Source organism: Populus alba, chromosome 10 (assembly GCF_005239225.2).
Source record: "Populus alba chromosome 10, ASM523922v2, whole genome shotgun sequence".
Taxonomy (NCBI): domain Eukaryota; kingdom Viridiplantae; phylum Streptophyta; class Magnoliopsida; order Malpighiales; family Salicaceae; genus Populus; species Populus alba.
The window spans coordinates 19,761,642-19,787,545 of record NC_133293.1 but is presented as its reverse complement, the minus strand read 5'-3'; the positions used below and the strand labels follow the sequence as shown (position 1 = coordinate 19,787,545).

Genomic DNA, 25,904 nt, shown 5'->3' with positions numbered 1-25,904 from the left:
ACTAGAAATTCGATTAAAATCAACAAAATTACTAATAAAATTTTTCATTCAATAATTTATTGTGATAATTACCGACAGATGTAAATCAATCGGTAAACTTATCGGGTGTACATTAACAAAATACATCTGTTAATATATATTGACAGAATTATAAATAAAATATATTGAATTATTTTTTTTTAAAAAAAAATAACAAGTTGACGTGAAAGATTTTACAAGCAATTTTACTAACATAAATACCAAAAAATTCAAATTGAAATTTTCATACAGCGACGACGTGATCTTTTCACCAAAAAAAAAAAAAAAACTACTCGTAAAACTTTTAAATGTTGTAATGCAATTAATTAGTTCGGTCGGTAAAATGCAAAATAATCTTGACCGGTGATCTTAAGCTTCTTCTTTTTGTTTTTTTGGCTTGACGGCATGGACACAAAGAAATAAGCATGATCATGACCATGAACATCTAACTATATATTAATCCTCGGATCAAGAGGCATATACATTTGGACACTTTTACATTTGCTCGATCTAAGATGAATGCATCCCAGGGCTTTCTTTTCTTTTCCTCGAGGAGAGGAGCTCTTAAGCCATCTTCGGTACTGCATGAAACCATTAATGCAAATCTCGAATCAACTGTTCTTGCCCCTTCAAGACCGTACATGTATTGCCCGAAAGGTCCATACGTGACTTGGACTACACACACACATATCGAATAATATTCATTATTGTTTTCCCCGGGTAAGAAAAGTAAGCTGCATATGAACAGAAAGTTTGTCATTATAGTGAAAATGGATGCATGATTTGGAGTGGTTCGCAATTTTGCATTTCGAACCTCTTTATTTTCTTTCGGAGGTGATTTGAACTGGGGAAGTACCCCAAGCAGCTGCATTATTATCAATCTGTCAAAAAAGAGGAGAGAAAAAAAAGAGAGATTCTGCCGCTGGCGTAGAACACAAAATATGTCAGAGAAAAAGATAAAGAATGCACTGTCTGGAGATGCCGACGATATGTTCTTTTGCTTATAAATCACAACACGCATGTGGGGTGCACGTGACATGATTAAAGCGAAAAAGTTATAGAGCTTTGTACGTGTTCCATGTCCTCTCCTCTGGTAGATTAGATCTTTCATGAAAGTTGAGTTTTTTTTTTTTAAAAAAAAGTACTTGGTTATAAAAAAGTTTTTTAAATAGAAAATACTTTTTAAATATTATAAAAAATTAAAAATATTATATTATTTACTGATTATATTAAATTTAATCTTTAAACTTTTGATTGATATATATTGTGTTTTGAATTTTTTTTTTTTAATTTCATTCAATAGAATTTAATTTTTATATCAATTTTAATATTTATTTTTATGATTGTTATTTACATTTTCTCTTATTATTTTTTTAATTGAAATTTTTTATCTATTAAATTTGATCTTTATTATTTTGATTGTTATTTATTTTTTATCTGTTATTTAAAAAATACTTTTCAACAAACAAACGAGATCAAAAATGAGTTTCATGTAGTTAGCCAGCCAGCCACCTGGCTATATGCATGCCTTTTGTTCATAAATAGGGTTTGGATTTTGAAATTCACTGTATTAGTTTTTAATTTCCTGTTTAAAATGTATAATAATTTTCTTACCTGGATTTTTTTTCCAAAGCACAATATTATGTTTATTTGACAATTGCAAGGAATTTCTCTATCATGAAATCTGTGTGAGAGTTAATTGTAGTTTACAGCCCGTTGGTGAATTAAGAAAGTTGAAGTCATTGAAATATTCACCATTAATTAAATTATCATAATTTCTTAAATATGAAAACTAAATGCTATAAATCAGTTCGATCTATTAATTCTTCATATATTAACTAGTTTGATTTTAGTATTTACTAGTAAAATAAGGCCCATTATACTGATAATGCATGAACATATTTACTTGGGAATTTATCTTCCTCTAGCTCCCAGATGCTACACTTCCAAGGGAGGTGGCATGATCGATCATCCTCCCACTTTATGGGACAATTAAAGGGAAAAACACGGATTTGAAATACTTTTGAATGATATTGGATCAGTACATCCACCAACAGCTAGTGTTTTCAGTACTCCAACAGTAGCAAAATCAAAATAAAAGATGGAAGCAAGAAAAATTAAGGTCAAGTGCAAGGTTGACAAGGAACTCATGAACAAACAATATGTATTAGAAAATTAGGTCACCGATATATAAACTTCTTTAAACTGATTCAACAATTAGCACCAATCGATCTCCTTCTCTCTCTCTCTTTTCTTTTCAATGGTTTCCCTCCCTTTTCTCCTAGCATTACAGGTATAAGAAAGACCCATCAATATCAGTCCGTTTCGTCAACATGGCTAAACAGAAATTCATCATGACACATATCTACCAAACCTAATATGGCTACTTTATTTAATTTTTTCTTAATGAGTATGTTTTTCGATGTCCCATGCCTGCCCCATCTTGAGGGCATAAGTAATTGGCGTAGTGGATCATCATGTCCAGAGAGGCTCCCATGAGGTGCCCAAGTTGTTCTCGTCAAGAAAGCAGCTTGTGTCAACGTATTGGTGTTGTTGCAATATGGGTTCTTGTTGAGACTGTGTCATTTCCATGCACAGTAAAGCAACTAAATTGGCTTGCTGGCATTGCATGCTCACCACCTCAGCTTGTGCCTTGGCTAGCTGTGCCTGGAGGTCGCTGACTTGTTTTTGAAGCTGAGAAATTGCACCGGCGCATCCGTACACGGGGTCTCTGATCCTCGCATTTGCTTCATAAACCATGCTGCTCACCGCATCTGCTCTCTGGGACTCCGGCAGTTCCTGCAGTTTTTCGCATTGGTGACAGTACTGATCAGTTTTCAAAATTGAATCTTGAAAGCGGTCCGTGCAATGTTTTAAGCAAAGCTCTGATGTGATTCCTAACATGACAAGATGACAATATGTTGACCTAGAAATGGAATCCCGAACTTGCCCTCTGGGGGTTGGGGATGCGTATTGCACCCATGTGCAAGTTGTGGTGTGGAATAAGAAGTAGCTAGCACATCAATTGACCTCTAATATGGACACCTTTTTCTGGTTTTGACTTCTTTGTGCAATATGCTGGTAACTAATTGTCCATACCCTCCTCTCCTTTTCTTTTGGTTCTGTCTGGAAATAGTGATTCCCCAATTCATCCTCTCATTATCATTTTTTTCCATAAAGCAGGTGCAGCAGCACTGCAGCTAGCTGCTTTGCTTTTGTTTAATTAGAGAAAGCAAAAAATGGTTGGAGATAAAAAAAAAAAAATTAAAAAAAAAAAGGTTAAAACAATTTAAAAATCTAAAGGCCCTCAAATGTCCACTATCGAGCTTTTTCTTAAAAAAATATCATAGCAGTTGAAGAAAAATCAATTTTTGGAAAAACTGTTTGAAGTCAAACCTGAAGAACTGCATTGTGATTATACATTGGACGAAAAAAAGGGATGAAAAGACATTAAACAAATTTCTATTAATGTTCAAATCTCTTAAATTCAAATAGCATGGAGGAAGGCTACTTGTCCAATAAGGAAACCGATGGAAACAAAGAACGTCTTATGGTACCTGCAAAAACTTGATGATGTTGCTGGCTCCAAAGACCCTATGAGCAATGGTGAACTTGTATGGCTCGGAAGGAGGAAAATAAGGAGCTAAAACACACTTGTCAACGCAACGCCGGCGAAGGATTTTGCAGGCAGCACAAGGGCTAACAACAGCCGGAGGAGGAGGGGGAGTGGCAGCTGAAGGTAGAGTAAGATTTGGAGAAGACTTTGTAGGAGAACGAAACGTAGTCGGAGAAGAATGATGAGAAGAAGGTGGTGAAGAAGAAGATGGAGAGTAGGGGAATTGAGAAGGAACACTGATTGGAGATATTGCTGCAGATTGCTCAATCATATCCATATTTGATCAGAGAGAGAGAGAGAGAGATGTGGAGAAGGGAAATGGAGGAGCTAATTGCTGCTGCTTTGCGAGTATACTTCACAGAAACCAAAAGGAGGGAATATATAGAGGAATATATGAGGTCAAGCTTATGTCATTAATCTTTTAATGATGTCACAATTTGAAACCACTCACGTTTCGTTTGGTTAGTTTGACAATGTCCGTAATAGAAGGTGCAAGAATATAAATATAAAATAAATTTATTTTTAAAATAAGTTTGTATTATTTAAAAATAAAATGGTATATGGACTTTTTTTTCTTCCTTCCAAAGCACTACATTTTTTTTGTTGATCTAGTCGTCACATGTCTTCAGTTGGAAGGCAGCTCGTACAGGGCAGGACAGCTTAGGAAGAGTCATACAGTACTGCCAAAATTATTTCAGAGAAGTTTCTTTCAGTGCTGGCTATGAATTACCAAATTTCTAGTTGCATACTTAATTTTGTTTTCAAGGTATCAAACAAATTGATTATGCCTAACCTTGAATTCTTCTCATTTTAATTCTGGTAATATATATATATATATATATATATATATATATTGCATTTTCTACAAAGAAAATCAAGAGATTTTTGAACAAGTCTTAATATTTTTTGTCAATGTAAAAATTAAAATAATAATAAAGATATTAGCTTTATTTATATAGTATTTTATATGGTGGTAGGGTTACTTTGAAAAGTACTTTTTTACTTAGAAATATATTTTAAAAAATATTTTTTTAATTTTTAAAATTTATTTTTGATATAATCATATTAAAACTATTCTAAAATATAAAAAAAATAATTTAGAAAAAATATATATATAAAAAAAAAAACAAGGCTAAACCGCATAAACAAATTTGTGCTTAATCATACACTATAGAAGAAATAGTTGACTCGAGATTTGAGTTTAGCACGATATATATGTGTTGAAACTTTTTTCTTCCTCCACTGTCTATATATTAAAAAAACCTTTTTCAGGGATCTGTAGATGACATCATAGAGCAAGATGGAAAGAGAACCCACTAGGAATTCGATAGAAAAGTGGGCAAAGAATTAATTAGTTTTTTACCAGAAGGTCTACTAAACACGATTATGTCGAAAACTAATTGATTAAGATAGCACTAGTGTACCTTCGATCACTCGGTCAGAGCATAGATTAGGACTCTGTTTACTTTTATATTTTAAAAATATTTAAATTTTTTTTTTCTTGTTTCAAATTAATAATTTTTAGTGTTTTTATATCATTTTGATATATTAATGTTAAAAATAATTTTGAAAAAAAATAAAAAAATATATGTTATTTTAATGCATTTTCAAGTAAAAGCATTTTAAAAAACAACTACAATCACACTTTTAAATATATTCTAAAATTATAAAAAAAAAAAAAAAAAGGAAAGTAGTTTTGCTGAGTAAGGAAATCAAACGCTCGTATGATTTTGTTGCGCAATACTATCTAACATATTCAAATTACTTCAAAAATCATTAAAATGAATGTTCAACAATCGGCACCTTTTGAGAGCTGACTCACTTTAAAGTAGAGGTTTAGCCGAAGTTGATGAAGTAATAAAAAAATATTTTTTACTTCTTATCTAAAGTTTGAAATATACATTAGATTTATAGCAAAAAAAATATAAAAATCATCAATATTTTTAAAAAATCATCTCAATCTAAAAACTTAAACTATTAGTAATGACTCAATCTTATCATCTTATTAAATTTTTTTTCTCAAATAACTTCTCAAATAAAAACTCTTTAAATTTAAAATTTACACATATTCATACTATTTTATACTTAATTTTTATTAAATAAATAAAGATAAAAAGATTTAAATTCATGACTGCTTAGCTATCAAACCTCTAATACTATATTCAAAGAATTATCTTAATCAAACCTTAAACTATTAAATAAAATATTGAAATATAATTTATATCATTTTATAATAAATAAGACATGGAAAACTGCTTCACATCCTCCTTCACTACAGAACTTGACTGATCATCTACGTGGACCCTTGGTGGTAAGTAGTGTCCATCATTGCTTGTAAGTCGTCAAAATATAGTAGGTATTGCTCATCACTAACTCCATACCAATACTAGTCCTATCACACATGCCTTTCCGGACTCGGGAGATGAAATTGGCTTCGAGGCTGATGCCAACACAGAACTATACAATCCCCAGCAGTAGTCGTACATTAGTTATAATTCTAGGAATAAATTAACTACCTTCTGTTATGTCATCATAAATATCACTTTCAAACCTTTGTTCCAGCGATCAGAACCACACATTTGTCCGAATTCCTGAATCTGCAGTGATGTTTTTGTTACTGATCTTGTTGTTAAATTAACTAAACATGAGTAGGTGTGGATCATCTTGGTACCAACCTGTCGAATCACTTACCAAGAGACCTTGTTATAGAATCTCAAGGCTGATCAAGTAACAGTGGTAATTCTGGCTTCTCTCCACTGGTCTGAATAATGTATGTATGTAGTATGTATGTATGTATGTATGTAGTTTTGGCTTCTCTCCACTGGTCTGAATAATGTATGTATCATGTATGTATTCCACAGTACTACAGAGATGATCTCGTGTACGTACACATGTATTCATAGACAGCCAGGCACCAACATACATGCAATATACAGAGACGTCAAGAGCGCAAGCTTGCTCTTTCTCTTTGAGATAAATTGCCATCTGCATGGGGGGGAAATCAAAATCTAAGTCTCGACTACAAAGAGAATGCCACCTGGCCGATCTTGCCATCCAAATTAGCTCATCGGATGCCGGCTTTTTACCGAGGGATTATGACTTGTAATGCTGTCTCAGCAGACCGAGAAGAAGAAGCAGCCTATCACCATCTTCCAACTACTTAACTGCATGAGTGGCGAGTATTAGAGATAATGACCGAAGATTTAAGAGAGTACAACAGATGGAGCCCTAATAAGCTCGTATTGTCCATGGTGGGTCACTAGTTCGGTGGGAGCCGATGGCTCGTGGGGGAGCAAGAAAACGAGAGAGAAAAGAGGATCCTTATCATCTTCGTTTTGTTATAAAAAGTCCCCAAGAGTGTGACCTTTTAAAAGAGACTTTTGTTTTCTCCAAGTAATATTTCTACGCTCTAATGCCATTCTTTCTTCAAGTTAGAAATTTTTGTGTCTGTAACATGGTTTGTAGTGCGAAGTAGTTGGACAGTATTTTTCTTGCCTATTCTTAATTTCAATGTGGTGCCTTTGTTAGGTTTCTCCCCTTTCGTCACCGATATTATTTTTAAATTAGTTAAGAGAAATTATAAATAAGACCCCAGGAAAAAAAATAGTTACGTGCTCGATCGTTGCAATATTAATTAATTTATCTACATGTTTGTTATAATTGTATTTTTTTTTCCTTAAGTTGGTTTGTATTCTTGGATGATGTGTTGAGATTCAATCGAGATCTTCCCTTTTCAGTTCAAAAAATAGACAGACTATTCACATTTAAAATTATATATATATATATATATATATATATATATATATATATATATATATTTGAATTAACAACAGTAAGTGAACATTTTGTTTGTGATTTTTAATTCTATATCTTTTTTTTTCTACTGAAAAAACAAAAGTAAAGAGAAGATACATAAACCCGTGTGACCAGCGTCTCTTTATCTATAGTTGACCTCTGTTTTTCTTTTAAAAACAGAACAATAAAAGAAAAGAAATATGCAAACTTTAAAATAACTTTTTTATCGTTGAAATGCACATAAACAAAAAAAATAATATATATATATATATATGTTATTTAAGTAGCTTTTTTATCAATTTGGGTCTTCAAAATAGCATATTTTATTGGAGTTGCTCTCATAATATTGTAAAAAGCAAAATCTAGATGAATTTTCCATTTTCAATGTTGGTGTTTTTCCATGGGATTAAGAAAAGAAAGAGTGGATAATAAGTACCGTAAATTAACCACTAATTTAATGAGTCCACTCTCGAGTTTTCTAATTCGAGATTGATACCAAATATTATAGGCTTCACGGTACCATGCTCGAAGTTTTTCAGTGGATACGTTTCTCAACTTCTGTTGTCACGTTCGAGACAGACAGAGAGTCTTTTGCGTGTGGACCAAGGCCAAGTATAAAGAGATATGGAATTATTATTACCCCACCCATATATAATAGAAAGGTAAAAAAAAGTGAATCGATCTTAAACTCCATTATTAACCATGATTGACACAAGCCATGATCCTGTGACAAAGGACCTTAACATTTCTTAAATTTCCCTTTTAATTTTCAGCAACCTAATACTCATGCCAAATTCCCCCAAAGTCAACAAATGTTCATAATAAATCTAGCCACCCATATGTTCGAATTCCTTTTTCGCACCCAAAATCATGCTAGAATTATTTAGCCTCCACCACCAATGAATGCCTGTTGCTCGTCTCTGCTACACCTCACAGGGGATCAAGCGTACGTGACGCATAGATGATACAGATAAGCTTGAATCTGCGGTCATAATGAACATTAATTAAAGGTAAAAAGAAGGAATTTCGTACACAATTAGTCTAGATTAGGCCGAAGAGCTATGATTCCATAACCAGAAATTAAAAAAGAAAAAAAAAAAGGAAATTCGGTAGCCCGCATCTTACAAACACGAAGACAAGAGATGAAAGAGGCAAATGAGCCTCCAATATGAGAAACAATGGTGAGACTAAAAGATAAATTAAGACATGATGTTTGAAACGGGATCGATCAGAGAAATGAGCCTTTGACTGCACAGCACATTAGAAAAAGTCTTGACAGTCATTCGGCTGTTCCACAATGGTTTTTATATATATATATATAATTAGCATAGTAAACATAAGATATTATAGTTTAAAAGAATTTGGTGAAGCAGCGTATTTTAATCGAATTGCGTTTTTAAAATGAGGTGAAAGTTGTATCTAGTTGTATTAATCAATTGATTGTTTTACATAGAAATTAAAATTTTATGAATTTTTTTTTCAAATATATTTTAGAAATCAAATGTACATCTTTATCTAACTTGTAAACTACAAAATAGATTATAATTAAAATCTCAAAAAGTTATTATTCAAATAGTGGTTGTCATCTGTTTTTCAATGTCAATGATATTGCCAGACTTGTGATAACAGGTGATTCTGAGCATTCATATGTTAATTTGTCATAACTAAATGAGAATCTGCTCCAAACAAATTATATGGATAGTCTAACAGATGCATTTATTGATCGTTAGGACATGTTTAAGTACAAGAGGATATTTGATTGTGGTAGACCAAAATAACATATCAAAAGGACATTTATTTTTTATCTGATCATAGGACGCACTCAAATTTTTACAATAGTTTTCGAAAGTCATTTTACTTATAGTAGCCATTGTGTCGCTATGCAGACCGTCGAGTCTCTAGATATAAAAAAAATCTTACTAATCCCCCTAATTTTGATAGTTTTGAGATTTTCCCCTATTATTTTTAGGATAGGTTAATCGATTTCACTTACCATTACAAATCGACCGACCGATTGAGCCAAAAAATTAGACTTTCAAAAGCACAATAAGATAAAATGCATTGTTTCACCTAACTTTTTTTCAAATGAATATGTTAGCTCATCAATTTTTTATGTTTACTATGCTAATTGTCCAGTTGATGCTTCCACAATGAAATCTAGATTCCTTTACTGATTACGCAATAGTTTTGGTGTTTGATAAATTATTTTCTACACGCACCTTTTATCTAAGGAAAATAATTAAAGTTGATTGAGGAACACATGAAAATTGCTTTTGCTTCATAAGTGGTGGTTGTAATGTCACCCCCCCGACCAATTATAAGACCAAAGAGACCATTATTTTGCTGGTTGGGGTGTGCGCATGCTTTCTAAAAATAGCAAAGTTCTAATGCAATTATCACCACCTCAGTAATTTTCTGTCACCAAATAATGCAAAAAAAATAAATCTCAATGCTTTTCCAGATTAGAACTGGGTTTTTTTTATGATAATTTTTTTTTTGTTATTTTTATTATCTCTGAATCTATAGAGTGTGTTTTTATAGTGTTTGTTTTTTGCATTATAATTTGTTTTTCAAATTATCCCTCACTTGAAAAAAAATATGAAATTAATAATTTTTATATCTTTTTAAAACGGTTTTGAATAACTTACAATATTAAAAAGATTTTTAAAATTATTTTAATCCATAAAACTATATATATATATATATATATATATATATATATATATATATATATATATATATATATATATATATATAGGGCGTATAAGCATCATGCCTCCCACGAGAGAGGACTTAACATGGAATTATATGTAAATAACCAAACATCCCAATCAGTCTCATAATTAATCAGTTCAGGGCAGCTCATTAGACTAAATTAATTAGATCTCAAGCAATATCAAGAAATTGGATTGCACCATTTTCCATTAAGGTCCACGCGTCATTGCTTAGTTTGAATAAATCTTGTAGGGCTTTTTGCCACACGGTTTCTCCCTTTATTTTTATTTTCTTGAATCTATCTCTAATGACCTGACCTTCTAGAAAAAAGAGATGTAAATGTTAGGGCACCCATTTCAAGAAGAAAAACCTCTCCCACGGTTAATAGTTTTGTTTACTTGCTTGCAAGAGTACAAAAGTTAGCCAAAAGTTGCTGTCTTTGGTCAATTTGGACAGTGAGTGTGCTCTCATTAATCAACAGAAAAGGGAAAAACCGATTTTTTATTTTATTTTATCTGTTTTTTGGGGTTTGGTGTAAACTGAATTAAGTTGTGGAGAAAAGCGCGGGAACGTGAAGTTGATTGTCTTTAGTTCGGGAAGAAAATTCATAGAGAAGAACATCTTGTTTTAGACAAGGTCAGAAATCGTGTTCTGGAAATTGTATTTTAAGTTAGAATTTTCTGCTATTTATTTTCTAGGAATCGATCACTCGGTCATGTATATAATCATGAGTGGAAAAGAAATTAAACAGCTGCATAATTTTAATTTCCCCCCCATTTGTTTGGCAAGAAAAAACTCAGTCTTACCCTGTAGACACGACCTTGAGCAACGCAATTTCTTACAAGTTTCTGGGCACCATTTTTCTTTATAGGAAGTATGTGTTTATGGTAGTTATTTTAGGTCTTTGCCAGAAAATGTGAAAGCTTAAACATGAAACATGTTAAGCAGGGTAAGGTTGGGTGAGACTTCTCCTGCCCCAACTCACAAGGGTCAAGGTCATGTCTCCCTATTTAAAACCTAAAGTGGTTTCATTCTGGGTAAATTTATGGATTTTATGGCTTGAACAGAAACTGGAATAAACTGGTGTTTAAATCTTCTGATGAAAATACTGTGCAAACAGCTGTCTCGAGCTAAATTGCTCCTTGCAAATCTCAGACTGGATCGATCTAGTTGATTATGTGCCATGCACATCCTCATTAGTTTCTAATTGTACAGTAAAATCAATGCAGTCATGGAGCACTAACTCATTGCATCCAGAAAGTAGTGAATCCTGCAAAGGGATATTGAGAGAAGGTGGCGCGCACAGTGGAAACACCAGTATTCACTTAAATTATATTCTTTTCTTAGCAAAAAAGGGTTGCAAGTGGTGAGCGCGCACAGTGGAAAAACCAGACATTCACTTAAATTGATATTCTTTTTTTAGCAAAAAAGGGTTGCAAGTGGTGACTTTATTATAGCAAGTAACAAGAAGGCAAGCGTTTTTTAGCAAAAAAGGGTTGCAAGTGGTGACTTTATTATAGCAAGTAAACAAGAAGGCAAGCGTCCTTGATCTCTAGAAAAAGTATAGATTCCCAAACCTTAGATACTGCTTGGTGCTTGCTTCGTTCTGCTTGACCATGAACAACTGACAAAATTAAGATACAAGGCATGTAACCCTTCTTCAGGGACACAAGCTCCACTAACCCAAAGTCATGCATTAAATTAATATTTCTTTTTTAAAGTATCCATTCATGTTAGTCAACAAATTCTATTATATTAGTAAGAGCTCACATTTTTTACAGGGATCAGAATGGAAGAGCAAATGAGCAACCATGTTTACACTTTGCAAGCCAATAATCCCGCTGCTGATCCCTTCAACTTCACACAAGTAGGAAAGCAGCTAAGATAATGAATTAAAAATAAACTATTGAAATACATTCTGACATTAAATGGATGAGTATGAGGAAGAATTGGCGAATCAGTCTACAGAACTACAATGAGTTGCTATTACCTAACAATGGGCTATCAGTTTATCATCTTTCCTTTTCTCTGCTATAAATGGAAATCTGATGTGCAAATCCCCGTATCCGTAGAGCGGATACTCAGATTCAAATTGTATAGCATATGAATCTAACAAAACAACGCGATCAAACCTGAGGTAATACAATCCAAAATGATCCCAGAAATGGAAAGGAGAGATTTTATTGCACTGTTTTACGCAGCAATTGTACAAAATTTTGATTCTATCATCTATGGGAAGGTTAGATTTCATTGCACTGTTTTATGCGGCAATTGTACAAAATTTTTACTCTATCATATATGCATGGCTGGCTTAATTGAAAATCAACACGACAGTATACAAAAGAACAGGAGTAAGGACTACAGAACTAGAAATATCAGGACTTTTGAGGTACAAAAGCTCAGTGTAATGTGGTAGGATTGCAACTCTCCTCTTTCAGGGTTGGTGTATGTTCCCCTTCTTTGGCTTTCAGAAGGCAGACTCTAATACCCTTCTTTGGCACGATACCCTTCTCGAATCTTTTGCCAGAAAATTATCTCTTCAAGTTGTTTAAAATGAAGAAACCGATCCAAAAAATTACTGAAACTCGGCTTTGAGTTTAAATCCTGATGAATCTGAGCTAAAAACAACGATGAGCCTTCTCCGAGTCAACACTTTCCAGAACAACCCCAATAAAAAGTCACGAAGATAACATGCCTTTTGATGTGCTTTTCCTCCTCTTAATAAGGCCATCCATCAGATCAATGTAAGTAGATTTAAGTAAGATGATGTTCTTTTGAGTCGATTCATGGAAAATTTTCATTGCATCCTTGTACCTCCCTTGAGAACAAAGCTCATTAATCTTGTTTGAATAAGCAATCGCATTTGGATGAGGTTCCTGGTGAATCTCACTGGTCCTTGTGTCCTGCCTCTTCCCCAATTCTAAGAACTGATACTCCAATTTTCCTTTCTCAGCAATTTTTGATGTGAACTCCTCTGCATCCTTCATCCTTCCAGCATCAGTAAGTCCACCGAGAATGGCATTATATGTATAACAATCAGGTCCTAGTTTCTTTTCCTCCATTTCTGCAAGAAGATCAAAGGCTTCCCCAAATCTCTTCTCTTTGCAAAGAGATAAAATTATTGTGTTGTATGAAACAGCATCAACATCTTTACCCTTTGAAATCCACGTGTTGAAGAGCTTAAGAGCTTTTTCAAGCATACCTTCTCTGCAGAGCCCACAAAGAAGAGTATTACAAGTAACTACATCTGGCTTAAAGTTTTTCTCAACCATTTTGTTGTGGAACTGAAATGCTTTCTCAACTTGACCCTCCTGGCAATATCCATGAATAATTGTGTTGTACGTAATTTCATCAGGGACCAAACCACTATCCAGAAGTTCATCCAGCTTGTCTATTGCTTGATTAGTTTTTCCCATTTGGCATAAGCCTGCAATCATAGAGTTATAGGTGATAATACTTGGAATGATCTCTTTCTCCTTCATCTCATCCCAAAGCCTCAAAGCTTGACTTGCCTTTTCATGCTTAAAATATCCTATGATCAAAGTGCCATAACTAACTTCATCAACAAAATAGCCTCGCCTACGAGCACTGCAAAGCAAGTCGTGTGCTTCATCAAGCTTCCTCTCCCTACAAAGGGCACGGAGCATAGTGTTAAGAGTCACGTCATCCATCTTCAGACCTTTCCTCCCCATTTCATCCATCAATCGGAATGCTTCATCCATCTTCCCCACCTTACAATGCCAACTTATCAAAGTATTATAAGTAACGATATCTGGCAAACACCCACTTTCTTCCATCTTTCTAACAGTCTTATCCACTTCATCCATTTTCCCTTTCTTCACAAACCACTTAACCATCACATTATAAGTAACTGAATTCGGCTTCATTCCTCTCCCTTCCATCTCCTCAATCAATTTAAACCCATCCTCACTACTCCCATGTTCAAAACACCCATTAATTAAAGTATTATACGTTACCACATCGGGTGACAGCTTCAAATTCTCCATCTCTTCCCTTAACCTCATTGCCTCAGCAACCCTACCCTGTTTACAAAACCCACTAATCATCACATTATATGTCCAAGCATCTGGCACCACATTATTATGCGACATTAATTCAATAATGTTCGCTGCCTCCTTTAACCACCCTAACCTACAACACCCCACGACCAATATATTAAACGTAGTCCTATTCGGGAACAAACCTTTATTTTTCATATCCAACAACAAATCCCTGGCCTCATTTAACCTCCCTTTCTTACACAAACCATCCAAAATTGTATTATAAGTAATATTATCTGGCGGACATCCATAATCCCGCATTTTACCCAAAACCCTTATTGCTTCACCAAACCTGTTCTCCATGCAAGATCCATGAATCAAAATATTAAAACTGTTCGTATTAATCTTGACACCAATCTTAATAAAATCAGTAAAGACAGCTTTAGACAATCTGATTGAATGCGAAGACGGGTATCTCACTAAAGCATTTAACAAAGTATTGCAAGTTAACAAAGTAGGCTGCATACCCAATCTCTTCATTCTGTTAAAAATTTGTGCAGCTTGATGGGGCCTACCGCACGCAACATAGGCTCCAATGGAAACATCAAGAAGAGGCTTCGAAATGTGCAAACAGGAGACGGGGTTTTTGGTTTTCTGGGGGTGGAGGAGGAGGTAATGAAGGGAGCTCGATTTGTCTACGGAGATAAAGGAGGAAAGAAGAGATTTGGCAGCGTAGAAATGGCGGCGCCGGAGAATGGAAGGGAGAAGAGAGAGTAGAGGGAGAGGTGAGTGGTGGGTAATTGAAGGAGGGAGGCATGTGTAAAACTGAAGGAGAGTGTTAGGGTTTTGAATTAGGGTTTTTGAATTTAATAAAGAGATTAAGAGGCTAGGGTTAGTGGAGAGATGGGGAATGTAGGGTTTTAGGGATTCAAAGGAGAAGTTTTCCGAAGTCAGGATTGTTGTTAGGGTTCCTAATAGGTCTTGTTCTGTTTGTGGTTTAGAATTTTGGGGATCTCGTGGTGGTGTTTCCATTGTTGAAAAGTTTCAAGCTTTGATTAGAGGGTTTTAGGTTTTGAGGAGATGCAGATTGCAGAGGGATAGGCGGAGAAATGGAGAGAGATGGAAAAGGTTCAAACGACATTGCGTTTGGTTTTCATTAAACAAAAATCACGTCGTTTTAGCTGTAAGGCTGCACTTAGTATTTAGCAACGGGCCAAGTCGAGTTGGGTCAGAATTGGGCCAGGCGTTATCTAACCTTTGAGAAACTTTCAGGTTGGCTCGGATATTATCGAAGTGGGCCTAGTTTAATTTATTTATGGTTGGTGATGGTGGTGAAAGAACGAATAAGTAAACATTTAAAATGATTTTTTAATAGACGAAGAGCACTCCTTTCTTCTCTGAAATTATAAGATTTTTTTGTCGAAATTATACTTCAGAATTTTTCATCTAATGAAAATAAAAACAACTTATTATTTTTATCAGAGTTATAACTCGAATCATTAATTTTTTTTATTTTTTTAAAATATGTTTGCATTATCTAGATATTTTTGTTATGAAAAAAATACAAACTGTACGCATCATTAAAGGATCGATTTTTGCATAAAAAATACAAACCCGGAGCACGGGCCCATGTCAAGCCTGCCTAGTAAAGTGGAGTTTTTTTTATAAAAAAAATAGCATAGTGGTTAAAAAATTTAACCAAAAATATCACGGATGAAAATTTATTTATAAAAATAACAAAATTTATTATGGATACGCGCAGGTCTTATGGGTGACCAACAACGCATTTCAACTCGTGCATTTTTCAAATGGCACGTGCATTTTCCAACCTTTCAACCTGCAGTTGGTCATGCATGTGAGAGCTTGGCGTCTCAGGGTTACGCACGTGAGACATGCGCATCTCAGCAAGCTATGCTATTTTTGTAAATAAGATTTTAGATGTGCTATTTTCAGAAATTCTTTTTGTTACTCTGTGCTTTAAAAAAAAAAAAAAAAAAACCTCCAAAATCAGTAAAGACGACATCTTTTATTCACAAGGAAACGCCCACGAACCACCCCCTTTCCTTCCTTTTATTATCTAAAAGTAGCGGTGGCGAGTAGCGAGTCTAGTGACACCAGAGAAGGTAGAGAAACTGTATTTGATTCTCAATTTTGCTTTCGGGTAGACAAGGAAGAGGAGAAATGGAAATCTCTGGGAAATCAAAGCCACAGCCAGTGAACATGAAGGTGGTGAAAGCAATTGAAGCAACGCCAGAGAGCTTTAAAGAGTATGGTCAAGTAATAGAGGCATCGCCTGATGGTGAGGAGTTTGGTCCCAAAGATGCCCAGCTAAACCTTAGCCAAGGAATTCCAAGGTAACGTCAAACACATGGTTCACAGTCACTAATCTTGTTCGTATATTTTGGGGTTTCTTTTTTTCTTTCGGTTTTAAGGGTTCAGCGTATTCTCGGGCCAAGTTGCGCGCACAGTCGGAGATTGTTAGTTTCCGTACGATCATAGGCAGAACATTAGATGCATCCACGAAAGAATTTCTCTCTCTGCATTACCTTGGCTAAAAGAGGTGATATCAGTATAACCATAGATGCTGTATTGTGAATGATGTTAACACATCTTTTGTTTGTTATTAGGTTTTACATCATGAAGCTGGAAAAAAGGTCACTGAAGTTTTCAACGATAACGCACCATGCTAATGTGACTCAATGCCTTGGATCAATTGGAGGTGGGGTCTGGTATCTAGGAGTGGCTAAGCCATCGATTGTGGAAACGAAAGAAAATGCGGGGAGTGATGCTATGCAGTCAAAATGCGGTCATTTTTATGTGCCTCCTGCTGTTGATAAAGTCCAGGTTTTCAGAATCTCTGGGTCCAAGTTTATTAAGCTTAATTTTGGAACTTGGCATGCGGGGCCATTGTTTAAGCCAGAGACAATGGACTTCTACAACTTGGAATTGAGCGACACCAATGTGAGCCTCTTTCTCTTTTCAAGATTTTTTTTAAAAAAATTCCACTCATCTTCTATGGATATTCGTTTGCTTCTCATTGTTTTTGTGAGAATTGTTTGTATTTGTGCATGCACGGTGTGTCTGCTAATCGAAGTTGAGTTGTTTTGAATTTAGCTGTTGAAAGAATGAATCAAAACTAAATGGCCTTTTGCTAACTTATCTGGTTTAGCTATTTGGGATAGAACGAGTAAAAAAGGAAAGTTAAACCTCAATTGATTCTGATGATTCAATATCGACAGGGTTTCTGTCATTACATTTATGTGCTTCACTAATCAGAATCTGTTTTAACATTTTCATAGTTGCATGTTTCTTCTTATCTTGCATTCACCTATGACTTTGCCCCTTCCTTCAGTTCCACTCTGCCCTCCTTTTTCTTTCTCCCTCTGTTTGGTTCCCGTGCCTCATAAATCGTTATGTGCCAGTGCTCAAATTGAAACACGTGATTCATTGAGATCCTTTGAGTTAAAGGTAAGAGTTGAGCTTATTTATCTGCTTCCTTAAAACTTTAGTTAAACTAGGACATGGCAATCCATTCAGTGCTTGGATTTGAAAATCTTCCCTTCAACTCGGTCCATTATCTTCTGAAGGGAAAATTTGTGTTTTATACTTCTGAGATTGGGTTTTACTATCTTTAATCCATTCCTAGTGTACCTTGTAGAACACCTTCCAGGAGTCCCCCTTTAGCATTTAGGCATGTCAACAATTTATGAATTTTACTCTGTAAATACGAAAGTATATGAATCAAGGACGTTTTGTAACTTTAATCTTTCTTTCTTTCTTTGCAGGTGGTGGATCACACAACACACAACTTCAAGCAGCAAGATGGGATTGTTTTTGTAATAGATGACTAATGTATAGGGCGGAAGAACTCAGGGAATTAAGCAGGAAACACGTCTCTGTTGTTGCAATAAATATGCATTCCTAAATTTCTGGGAAAAAAAAAGGGCAAGGAATGCATTTCTATCTAAGCTCTCAAATTCCATGCATCTCAGGACTTTAAGCTGAAAAATAGGCGATGAGCGGTTTCTCTAGCTGTGATAGATTGATGCAATCCATGGCAGGTTATGAAAGAATCTGCGGGAATTCATCTTCACTACCAGCAGGCACTTTCAATATCCCCACGAAAAATACGATTCCATTTACGAGGCAACGAGCGTGGACATCTATGTATTTACAGGACACCAAAAAAGTTGAAGGTTCATGCATTATCACTAATTTCTGTACCCACCAATCCACAAGATACCTGGTCATAGCAACACAATGACGATGATGCATAGCCAGCCTTTTCAATTTCAACCCGTTCAAGTTGCTTTTTAAGAATGAACAGATGACGAAAAAAATGTTCAATTGGCGCGTTTGGAAATTTTGCAAGTGCAGACTCAAGCTCTCACATGCATATGCCAGCATTCATATTTGGAGAGGTTAGCCAAAGAAGAATGAGAATCAGGAAAAAATTCATTCACTGTGGTCTACTAATAGCTCACCCAGAATATGGGGACAAGCATAAAATTGTATGTCAATTACAAGAGATCTTCAATTGCAAAAACAATGATTTTACAAATATTCAAATTATGCTACTAATGCATCAAACAGATGATCACTTCATCCAAGAAAACAACAGAGGTCCAGTTGAGTTGCTGACACCTTGAAATTGTCTGTGTTGCCGTCAACCCATCATCTGAAAAATTCAACGTCAATAGTCCAAGTAAGAATTCTGCTTGTTTGAAGCATTGTACTTTCCATTTGAACCAAAATTATATTTACATATTTCACACACTGCTGTAAAAAATCAGAGAACATTCTCATTGAAATGGGACAAAGAATTGCATTTTTGGTAGATATAAAGCAATTGTATCTGTTATTATACACGTAACATTTGAAGAGATCAAATTCTGTCCCAGTTTATAGTATCAAGCCTGTGACATATTTGAACTCAGCAAAACACGTGTTGCAGAATACCAGATGCAACAGCGTTAAGAATTTTACCTTGAAAATATCTCCAAACATCCCTTGCAGGGGATTCCTACGTTGTACACCATAGAACAACTCTGCAATTTCATCTAGTCGCTGATCCATAATCCATAATCATGTTAGAATTTGTAGATGCAGAAAAGGTCATCACAAGCCACAAACATCAAGAAAGTTACAGCATCATAAAGAAGAGCAGCAGGAATGGTGCAGAAAAGAAATAGCTAGATAAGAGGTCCATTCTTGAACAACATGGAAACCAATAACGAAAATTCTAATTAGCCAGAAAATTGCACACCTCGTTGAATGCAGGTTCCCTGTCTATGCTTGACTTGTACTTAGTTCTCAGCATATTGAAAAGAGGTAAAGCATCTCTTTGCAACCTGCGCAGAAAAGAATTTATGGAACTTATTTTACATGGATAGAGAAGACATCTAAAATGACTTACTTTCCTGGAAAAACTCACAAATGATGCTGGTTAAAATGGAGTAGCTATTATTCCACTTTAAGGACAGAATTACAACGAATCCATTTACTAGCAGCATCATATAAAGATGTCTCAAAAGTAACACGGGAACCTTTTAGTCAATTTGAGCATTAAACTCTACACAGTATCCCTGCATGGATGAAAAAATACAACTTACGTTGGCAGAAGATGATTGATGAATTGGATCAAATCTGATCGATGGAGGTCATGCTCCTTATATTGTGCATGCTTCTTTAACTCATCCATCAGAAAATTAGCATCTCTAAGATTACCCATAGCTAAATACCTATCACAGAGGAGGAAAATTAACTGGTAAGTTGGCATTCCACACGACTACAATTACATAATGGGAAAAGGATCCGGAATTGCAGGGTTATGATTGATATGTCAAATAAATTTTGCATTAATAAAAGTTAAACCGTAGGCAAATATTTTAATGTTTTAGAAGTGTTTACATTAAAATTGCTCTTGCAATAGCCAAATCATCTTCACCAGGATAACACTGCATGGTGAAAAACCCATCAAAATACTAGCCAGGGAAAAATAAAACCTACACTTAAAAGACATGAAATATGGCATCAAATTACTGGATAGTAGATATGCTAGCCTGTTCAGCGTGAGATTACAGCGACCATGACTTCAAGATAGTAAATGATAAATAAAACATTAAAAGTTAGCAGATTACATATTGATGCTATAAATCAGACATACTTTATTAATCTTATTTATTAAATATAACCACAAGTCATTAGCCAAAAAAAATACTTCATCAACATATGTTATTAATATACAATAACAATGACATTAATGGAACACCATAGATACAATCCACATGAATAATATTCCTCTATATAGAATTAGAGAAGACTAACCTTGCCCATAAAATTGACTAAAGTAGATGCAAACTTCTTCGGGTTGTTTCCTCTAACAAAATGATATGATACTCTAGTCATGTCCTGTACATAAGTAGCATATAGCAGTGACCACATCAACATCACATAGAAATGATCTATAAAATCACATCAGGCATAATATGGACCTCCATATTCCATATCACCACTTACACAGTGCATAGTGAGAAAATATTAGGATAACTTCAAAGGCATAATGAAAATTTGGTAACCAGGAAAAAGAAAGTCCACTGGATCTGCCAAAGCAGGTTAGAGCTGGAAACAGCCATCCAGAATCAAACGAATTGGAAAAACGATATCATTGCTAAAATGATTGTAAGAACCTAAAGAAATAGCATCTTCTTTGAGCGAGCCAAAGAAAAATAATCCAACCAAAAGCCGGCCCCAGTAGCAATTATTTACTAACAAATCATTTCAACCAAAAGTTTATAGCAAACTTTGACCTCAGACCTACCAGCTCAGGAGATTCAGAATAAACATATTCCCCTAGCATAACATGTAGTTCTGGAGAGCCATTCCTATGAGCTCCAAACTCTGCAGACCACCTGAAAACAAAATAGCTCAACATCAACAAGGCAGTTAATTGCAGTGCCACAGGAAACAATTAAAGATGTGGAGACCCACATAAACACATTGCACCTCTTTCCTCTCATAGGTTTTGTTTTAATTCATCACACCTTCCCAGCCCTTTCTCATGATACTCTCTGTCTCATACACTTATTTACTCCACACATTATTTGCCCCCTGTCAAATCCTCCCATTATTTTGTCTCTCTCTGGATGAGAAAAATGTGAAGCTCAAATGCTCTAAAACATCCTCATAAAGGCCTGTTCCACAACGATAACAGCTTCCCCAGCCCAAAAAATAAAACCAACCCCGGATGGCCCACATTAAATGGGATCTATACATGAATTCAAAAAGGGTATCATGGGTTTTGGTGCCAAGAAAACTAAATAAATCAGATAGAGAGGCCTCTTTACTATATACACCCTTATACCACCAACAAGGGGACTCTACAGTCCAATCTAACAACTACAGAAGAGATAAAGGAGGCAAAATGCCATCTTAAAATATTCCACAAAAGCATGTGTGTAGGAGGTATTATAAATATAAGCACGTTGCAATTTCCAAAAGAGTAAAAAAGACAAGACAAGATATCTCACTTGATAGCAGCTTTTAAGAATGACAGGCAGCAGTCTACACGTATTTTTGCATCCCCAAGGGCTTCATTGAGTTGTTGCATATCTTCATCCTCTCCCAAGTCTTGTGGCAAAGGTATCTGAGGAAATGTCTTGTAGATTTTTCTAATGCAATCTAAGATAGATATTCAGTCATGATAAATAATGGACATTGTTAAAAATCTAAATAGGCAGCAGCATGGCTATGCAAAAATGTGAGACATGACAATTGAAAATCAAACAATGCACTCCCCCTAAGTTATTTCCAATATCCATATAAACCCTAAAATTTCAGTTACCAGAACAGATCGAGGGAATTTTTTTTCCCTTTCTTGAGATCTTGGAGCAAGGGAGAAATAGAAAGCATTAAGAATCATTCCATGGCATAGAAAATAGACCAAGGGAAAGTTTGAAAGCATTATAAGCCATATCAAGAAGAATGTACTAACCAAGTACATCATCATCATAAGGAACTTTTGCTTTAACAAGCGTCTCCACATAGATCACAGCAAGCTCCGACCCACAAGTAACCTGAAATTGGTTTATTATGGAATGAATTCTAATTCTTGAAGTATGAGAATAGTCTAGAATCCAGCAATATATTCCATCATGCACAATTAGTAATGCTTTCTTTTTCTGCCATTGTATGTACACGTCATACAGATATCCTGGTCAGAAACCAACACAAAAAAAGAGAGGGTAAATAATCTAGTAAATGGAATGACAGGTGTAGCATGGAACAGCCATGGCCTGACCTTTTCAATTGTAGAAGATTGTGTTTCAGGCCAAGAAATCCATAGCTAACATATCAACTCCACTTCAGTTGGACCATTACATCAATTATGCAAAGTTGTATCTCAGCTTAGAGGAAGCTATGCAGTTGTATATCCATGTATTTGAAAGCAAGAACATAAAAAATTTTCAAATAAATTGACAGATGATGCAATTGCTAGTAGTCAGCTGTTTTGATGTCCTTCTTCCATTCCAATACCCCTACTACCCATCCACCCTTGACATCAATCCATTTTAGTTAACAGAGATCTAATGAAGGTTCCTATCATATCAGAATTTACCATTTATGTTCTCATACTCATCCTGCAACCAGTCAGACAGAGCATAAACCAACCATCAGCTCATGAAGACAACTTGGATATGCTAGCATCCAGCTGAAATATTTTTCTTTAACAGGCCAAATTTCTTATTCCCATTGGCTTCTACTTAATAATATTATTATACAAAATGGCCAAAATCACCTGACAGAAATAGCAACAATGGAATTGAAAGAGAATAACCTGGCCATTATTCAGTTGGAGGCATGCTCCCGAGTGAAGAATCTCCAGAGCTTCAGAATGTCTTTGAGCTGATACGTATCTGTAACAAAGTAAGTTTTAATATCATAACAAAGAATGATCTTAGAAGAGCACATATGGGAACAAGCTTAAATATCCATTTGCGTAAATCTGCCCCGGTTGTGTATCATAACAAAATCACGCTTATACTCAACTCTAGTTAGACTTGGTAAATTCAAATACCATAGGTTGCACAAGCATCGGTAAAGTAAGATTAACTTGACGAAAAATAAAATACAAAATAAAAAGAATACCTTGCACTGATAGACTTGTACATCTGCTGAGCTCCATAGTAATTACCCTCATTTATCACATTCTCCAATTTCTTAATATTCTACAGTTGACACCACAAACACAACGTAAAGCCATTAGAAACCTCTTCTTCCTTGGACAAAAAAAGAAAAAAAGAAAAAAAAGAAGAAGCAAACAAACCCCACATCAAATATAAGAGATCACAAGATTTCAATTTTTTTTCATCCAGTTTTCTTAGCTGATATCTGATTTGATAATTTAGAATCAAAATATTATCCTTCCATTGTCAACCTCACTTTCAACACAATATATCAATACAACTAATCAAAGCAACAAAATCACAAACCCAATTTTCTCTGCATCCAAACATAAGTTCAAAGGTTAGTTTCCTAATTCAATTACCTCTTCAGCAGGAGGGAGTGTAGCCCTCCTTGGTCTTTCTCGCGACATGTTGTCTCCCTCCTCTTCTTCACAGACAGATCCAATTCAGTTTTACTTTGTTAAAGAACACGGACCCTTTTTGTTTTGTTACATTATGGGCCTATATAGGGCCCATAAATGAGCCATAAGGCCCAATAAGAAAACCCCTTGAGATTGAATCTCCCCCTTCTCCTTTCGTCTTTTCTTGCAATTCCTAGACGTTCTCAGTAACCAAACACAGGTTCAAGATTTGAATTTTTGTGGAAATTAGTTCCAAATAATTACAAGCTTCAAACGTATGGCATTTTGGAGATTATATAGCACACGAGTTTAGAGAGAACTGCAATGTTTCAGACCAATCTTCTGTTCTGCAAAAACTCAAGCTTGCTCGTGATTACACTTTCTTAGTCAACAGCGTGCAGCATCACAAGGTAATTAAATTGCCAATTGGCATCTAAAGTTTTGATTTTGTAAATATTGTATGATAAAATCTTTTTCTTTACCTTGTCAAGAGTGAATATGATTTCGTTTTTGGCTCAAGATTGATGATAACTTATTATAATTTTACATTTTTCTTGATATCTTTGAAAGAGGGGCAAAACCCAATTGTGAGTTTTGCTCATTTTGTACTTCTGGTTTGTGCAAGCTAGCTTTTTGAGTGAAGTCACTTGGACTGAGATATCAAAGTCTAAGTTAGGACCAAGTGTAAGTTTTGATTTCTCCATACTTAGGGCTACAGGAATTGAAGAAGGAGAAGGGCTTAATGCTTGATATTTCTTCCAATGAACTGAAATGATTGTTGTTCTTGTAGGAATGTTCTTCATTCTTTTGTATATGGGTAATTTTTAGCAGAAAGCATTTTATGGTATTGCTTAAATACAAGGCTGGTGCTGGCTATTGTTTTTGCAGGGGTTGCAGTTCTCTTACAACCTTGCTGTGGATAGATCGGATGAAATGAAAAGAATACTAGGAAAATCTGCTGCCAGTGTAGGTCTTCAGCTTCCCGAGGCTTATCAGGCCTGATGGTCAGTTGGCTTTGCTCTTCATCATATTGTATCCTAAAATAATTGTGGCTCCATTGTGCCTCAAAAACTAGGAAAGTTAGTTGAAGCAGATTTATTCAAGCTTAGATTTTGAATAATTTCTTGTTTGTTCAGGAAGAAAATTAGTTCAGAAACTTTGATTGAACCAGTTGTTCGACATGCTTCCTTGTTTTGTTTGGAAATTGTGTTATTGGAAATATGGGGGGAAATCTGTTAGCTGCTTTCCTGAAATTTTCTTTTGGGTTACGAATCAATTTGTTTCTGAATCTTTCGTTTGTAATACGAATCCAGTTGTTCCCAGATGCATGCGAGTCACCTAACTATCGCCTTGTCTGATGCTTGCGAAATCATCAATGGCTACGTCTCCTGTTCGAGGAGTAGGTGTGTGTGTGTGAGTTACTAAGCAACCCGTCTTCACTGTCTTTTTCCTTAGCGGCCGTTTGGGATATTTTCTTTATGAAATTGCCACTGGGTACTTTACTTTGGAGGCCAATTGGCCAAGTATGTTGTCAGATTTTGCAAAGCAGCCAATACAGATGTGCAGTAACTTATTAATTAGATGAAGACCGACTCTGAATTAAGATTCATGAGCTAAATGCTTGATAATCAAACATGTTCTTTGAATCACTCGTATAGTCGTATGAATATAAATGGCTAGCTAGAAACATTCATTATGTAAATCAGTCAAGTCATTAGCTGATTTATTGAAATAGCATCCATGTTTATATCCGAGTACAGTAAAGAAAGCCTGCTTTTCAAAAGATTACGAGTGCAAAGTTTGCAAATCCTGTCTGTTACCGAAAGAGTGTTGCCCCATAAGCGTTTCTCCTCTCTTCCCTGAAAATGTTTAAGATGCGGTGAGTTAATGAGTTGCTGCGCCCTCTTTCAGTGATGAAAATGCAGTTCTCCGGCTGCTGGACAAAAAACTCGATCACATCAAAGTCGACTGGTCATGTGGCTACATAGACGTTTCATAACTTAAGATTGATTCCATGCCAGTGCTTTATTATTAGCTCCCTTCGAGATTTTGCTAGAATGACATCGAAAATAATTCTTTTGATGTTCGAAGTCAAACTAAACAACAGCCTTTGAGATTCATAGGGACGAAGTTCATGCAGCTAATTGAGTAGTGTTCAGACCTGGATATGCTA

The 25,904-nt window shown here is 35.1% G+C and overlaps 5 protein-coding genes across 5 annotated transcripts; 2 read left to right on the top strand and 3 right to left on the bottom strand.

The window, feature by feature from the left end:
* Positions 1 to 2,165: 2,165 nt before the first annotated feature.
* On the bottom strand, positions 2,166 to 3,997 carry LOC118059939 (LOB domain-containing protein 1). Its single transcript, XM_035072983.2, has 2 exons — positions 3,576 to 3,997; positions 2,166 to 2,817 (listed from the first exon to the last, which is right to left on the bottom strand). Exons 1-2 carry the CDS (start codon positions 3,909 to 3,911, stop codon positions 2,494 to 2,496), a joined length of 660 nt encoding a protein of 219 aa, XP_034928874.1. The 5' UTR covers positions 3,912 to 3,997; the 3' UTR covers positions 2,166 to 2,493.
* An 8,300-nt stretch (positions 3,998 to 12,297) lies between these two features.
* On the bottom strand, positions 12,298 to 15,295 carry LOC118059935 (uncharacterized). The gene has a single exon (XM_035072979.1). The coding sequence runs from the start codon at positions 15,175 to 15,177 to the stop codon at positions 12,823 to 12,825; it is 2,355 nt and encodes a 784-aa protein (XP_034928870.1). The 5' UTR covers positions 15,178 to 15,295; the 3' UTR covers positions 12,298 to 12,822.
* An 853-nt stretch (positions 15,296 to 16,148) lies between these two features.
* On the top strand, positions 16,149 to 18,113 carry LOC118059937 (uncharacterized). The gene is made up of 3 exons (XM_035072981.2): positions 16,149 to 16,499; positions 16,773 to 17,106; positions 17,931 to 18,113. The coding sequence occupies exons 1-3, from the start codon at positions 16,327 to 16,329 to the stop codon at positions 17,994 to 17,996; spliced, it is 573 nt and encodes a 190-aa protein (XP_034928872.1). The 5' UTR covers positions 16,149 to 16,326; the 3' UTR covers positions 17,997 to 18,113.
* A 475-nt stretch (positions 18,114 to 18,588) lies between these two features.
* LOC118059936 (protein GET4) lies at positions 18,589 to 23,799 on the bottom strand. The gene is made up of 12 exons (XM_035072980.2): positions 23,693 to 23,799; positions 23,293 to 23,372; positions 22,982 to 23,060; positions 22,139 to 22,220; positions 21,675 to 21,825; positions 20,966 to 21,056; positions 20,473 to 20,556; positions 20,056 to 20,102; positions 19,758 to 19,886; positions 19,412 to 19,496; positions 19,132 to 19,212; positions 18,589 to 18,823 (listed from the first exon to the last, which is right to left on the bottom strand). Exons 1-12 carry the CDS (start codon positions 23,738 to 23,740, stop codon positions 18,812 to 18,814), a joined length of 969 nt encoding a protein of 322 aa, XP_034928871.1. The 5' UTR covers positions 23,741 to 23,799; the 3' UTR covers positions 18,589 to 18,811.
* Positions 23,800 to 23,991: 192 nt separating this feature from the next.
* Positions 23,992 to 24,757, top strand: LOC118059784 (uncharacterized; the record flags this gene model as incomplete). Its single annotated transcript, XM_035072758.2, has 2 exons — positions 23,992 to 24,141; positions 24,620 to 24,757. Coding segments are annotated over 2 exons (264 nt in total), but the record flags the coding sequence as incomplete, so codon positions are not given.
* Positions 24,758 to 25,904: the final 1,147 nt, after the last annotated feature.

What these genes read in the sequence shown, in the direction of transcription:
- LOC118059939 (XM_035072983.2), bottom strand. Translation starts at nt 3,911, where the DNA reads ATGGATATGATTGAGCAATCTGCAGCAATATCTCCAATCAGTGTTCCT. An exon ending in ACATCATCAAGTTTTTGCAG is followed by an intron (nt 2,818 to 3,575) that starts GTACCATAAGAC and finishes GAAAAACTGCAG; the next exon opens with GAACTGCCGGAGTCCCAGAG.
- LOC118059935 (XM_035072979.1), bottom strand. Translation starts at nt 15,177, where the DNA reads ATGGAAACACCACCACGAGATCCCCAAAATTCTAAACCACAAACAGAA.
- LOC118059937 (XM_035072981.2), top strand. Translation starts at nt 16,327, where the DNA reads ATGGAAATCTCTGGGAAATCAAAGCCACAGCCAGTGAACATGAAGGTG. An exon ending in CTTAGCCAAGGAATTCCAAG is followed by an intron (nt 16,500 to 16,772) that starts GTAACGTCAAAC and finishes GTTTGTTATTAG; the next exon opens with GTTTTACATCATGAAGCTGG. An exon ending in TGGAATTGAGCGACACCAAT is followed by an intron (nt 17,107 to 17,930) that starts GTGAGCCTCTTT and finishes CTTTCTTTGCAG; the next exon opens with GTGGTGGATCACACAACACA.
- LOC118059936 (XM_035072980.2), bottom strand. Translation starts at nt 23,740, where the DNA reads ATGTCGCGAGAAAGACCAAGGAGGGCTACACTCCCTCCTGCTGAAGAG. An exon ending in TCCAACTGAATAATGGCCAG is followed by an intron (nt 22,221 to 22,981) that starts GTTATTCTCTTT and finishes AACCAATTTCAG; the next exon opens with GTTACTTGTGGGTCGGAGCT. An exon ending in GGGAACCTGCATTCAACGAG is followed by an intron (nt 19,213 to 19,411) that starts GTGTGCAATTTT and finishes ATTATGGATCAG; the next exon opens with CGACTAGATGAAATTGCAGA.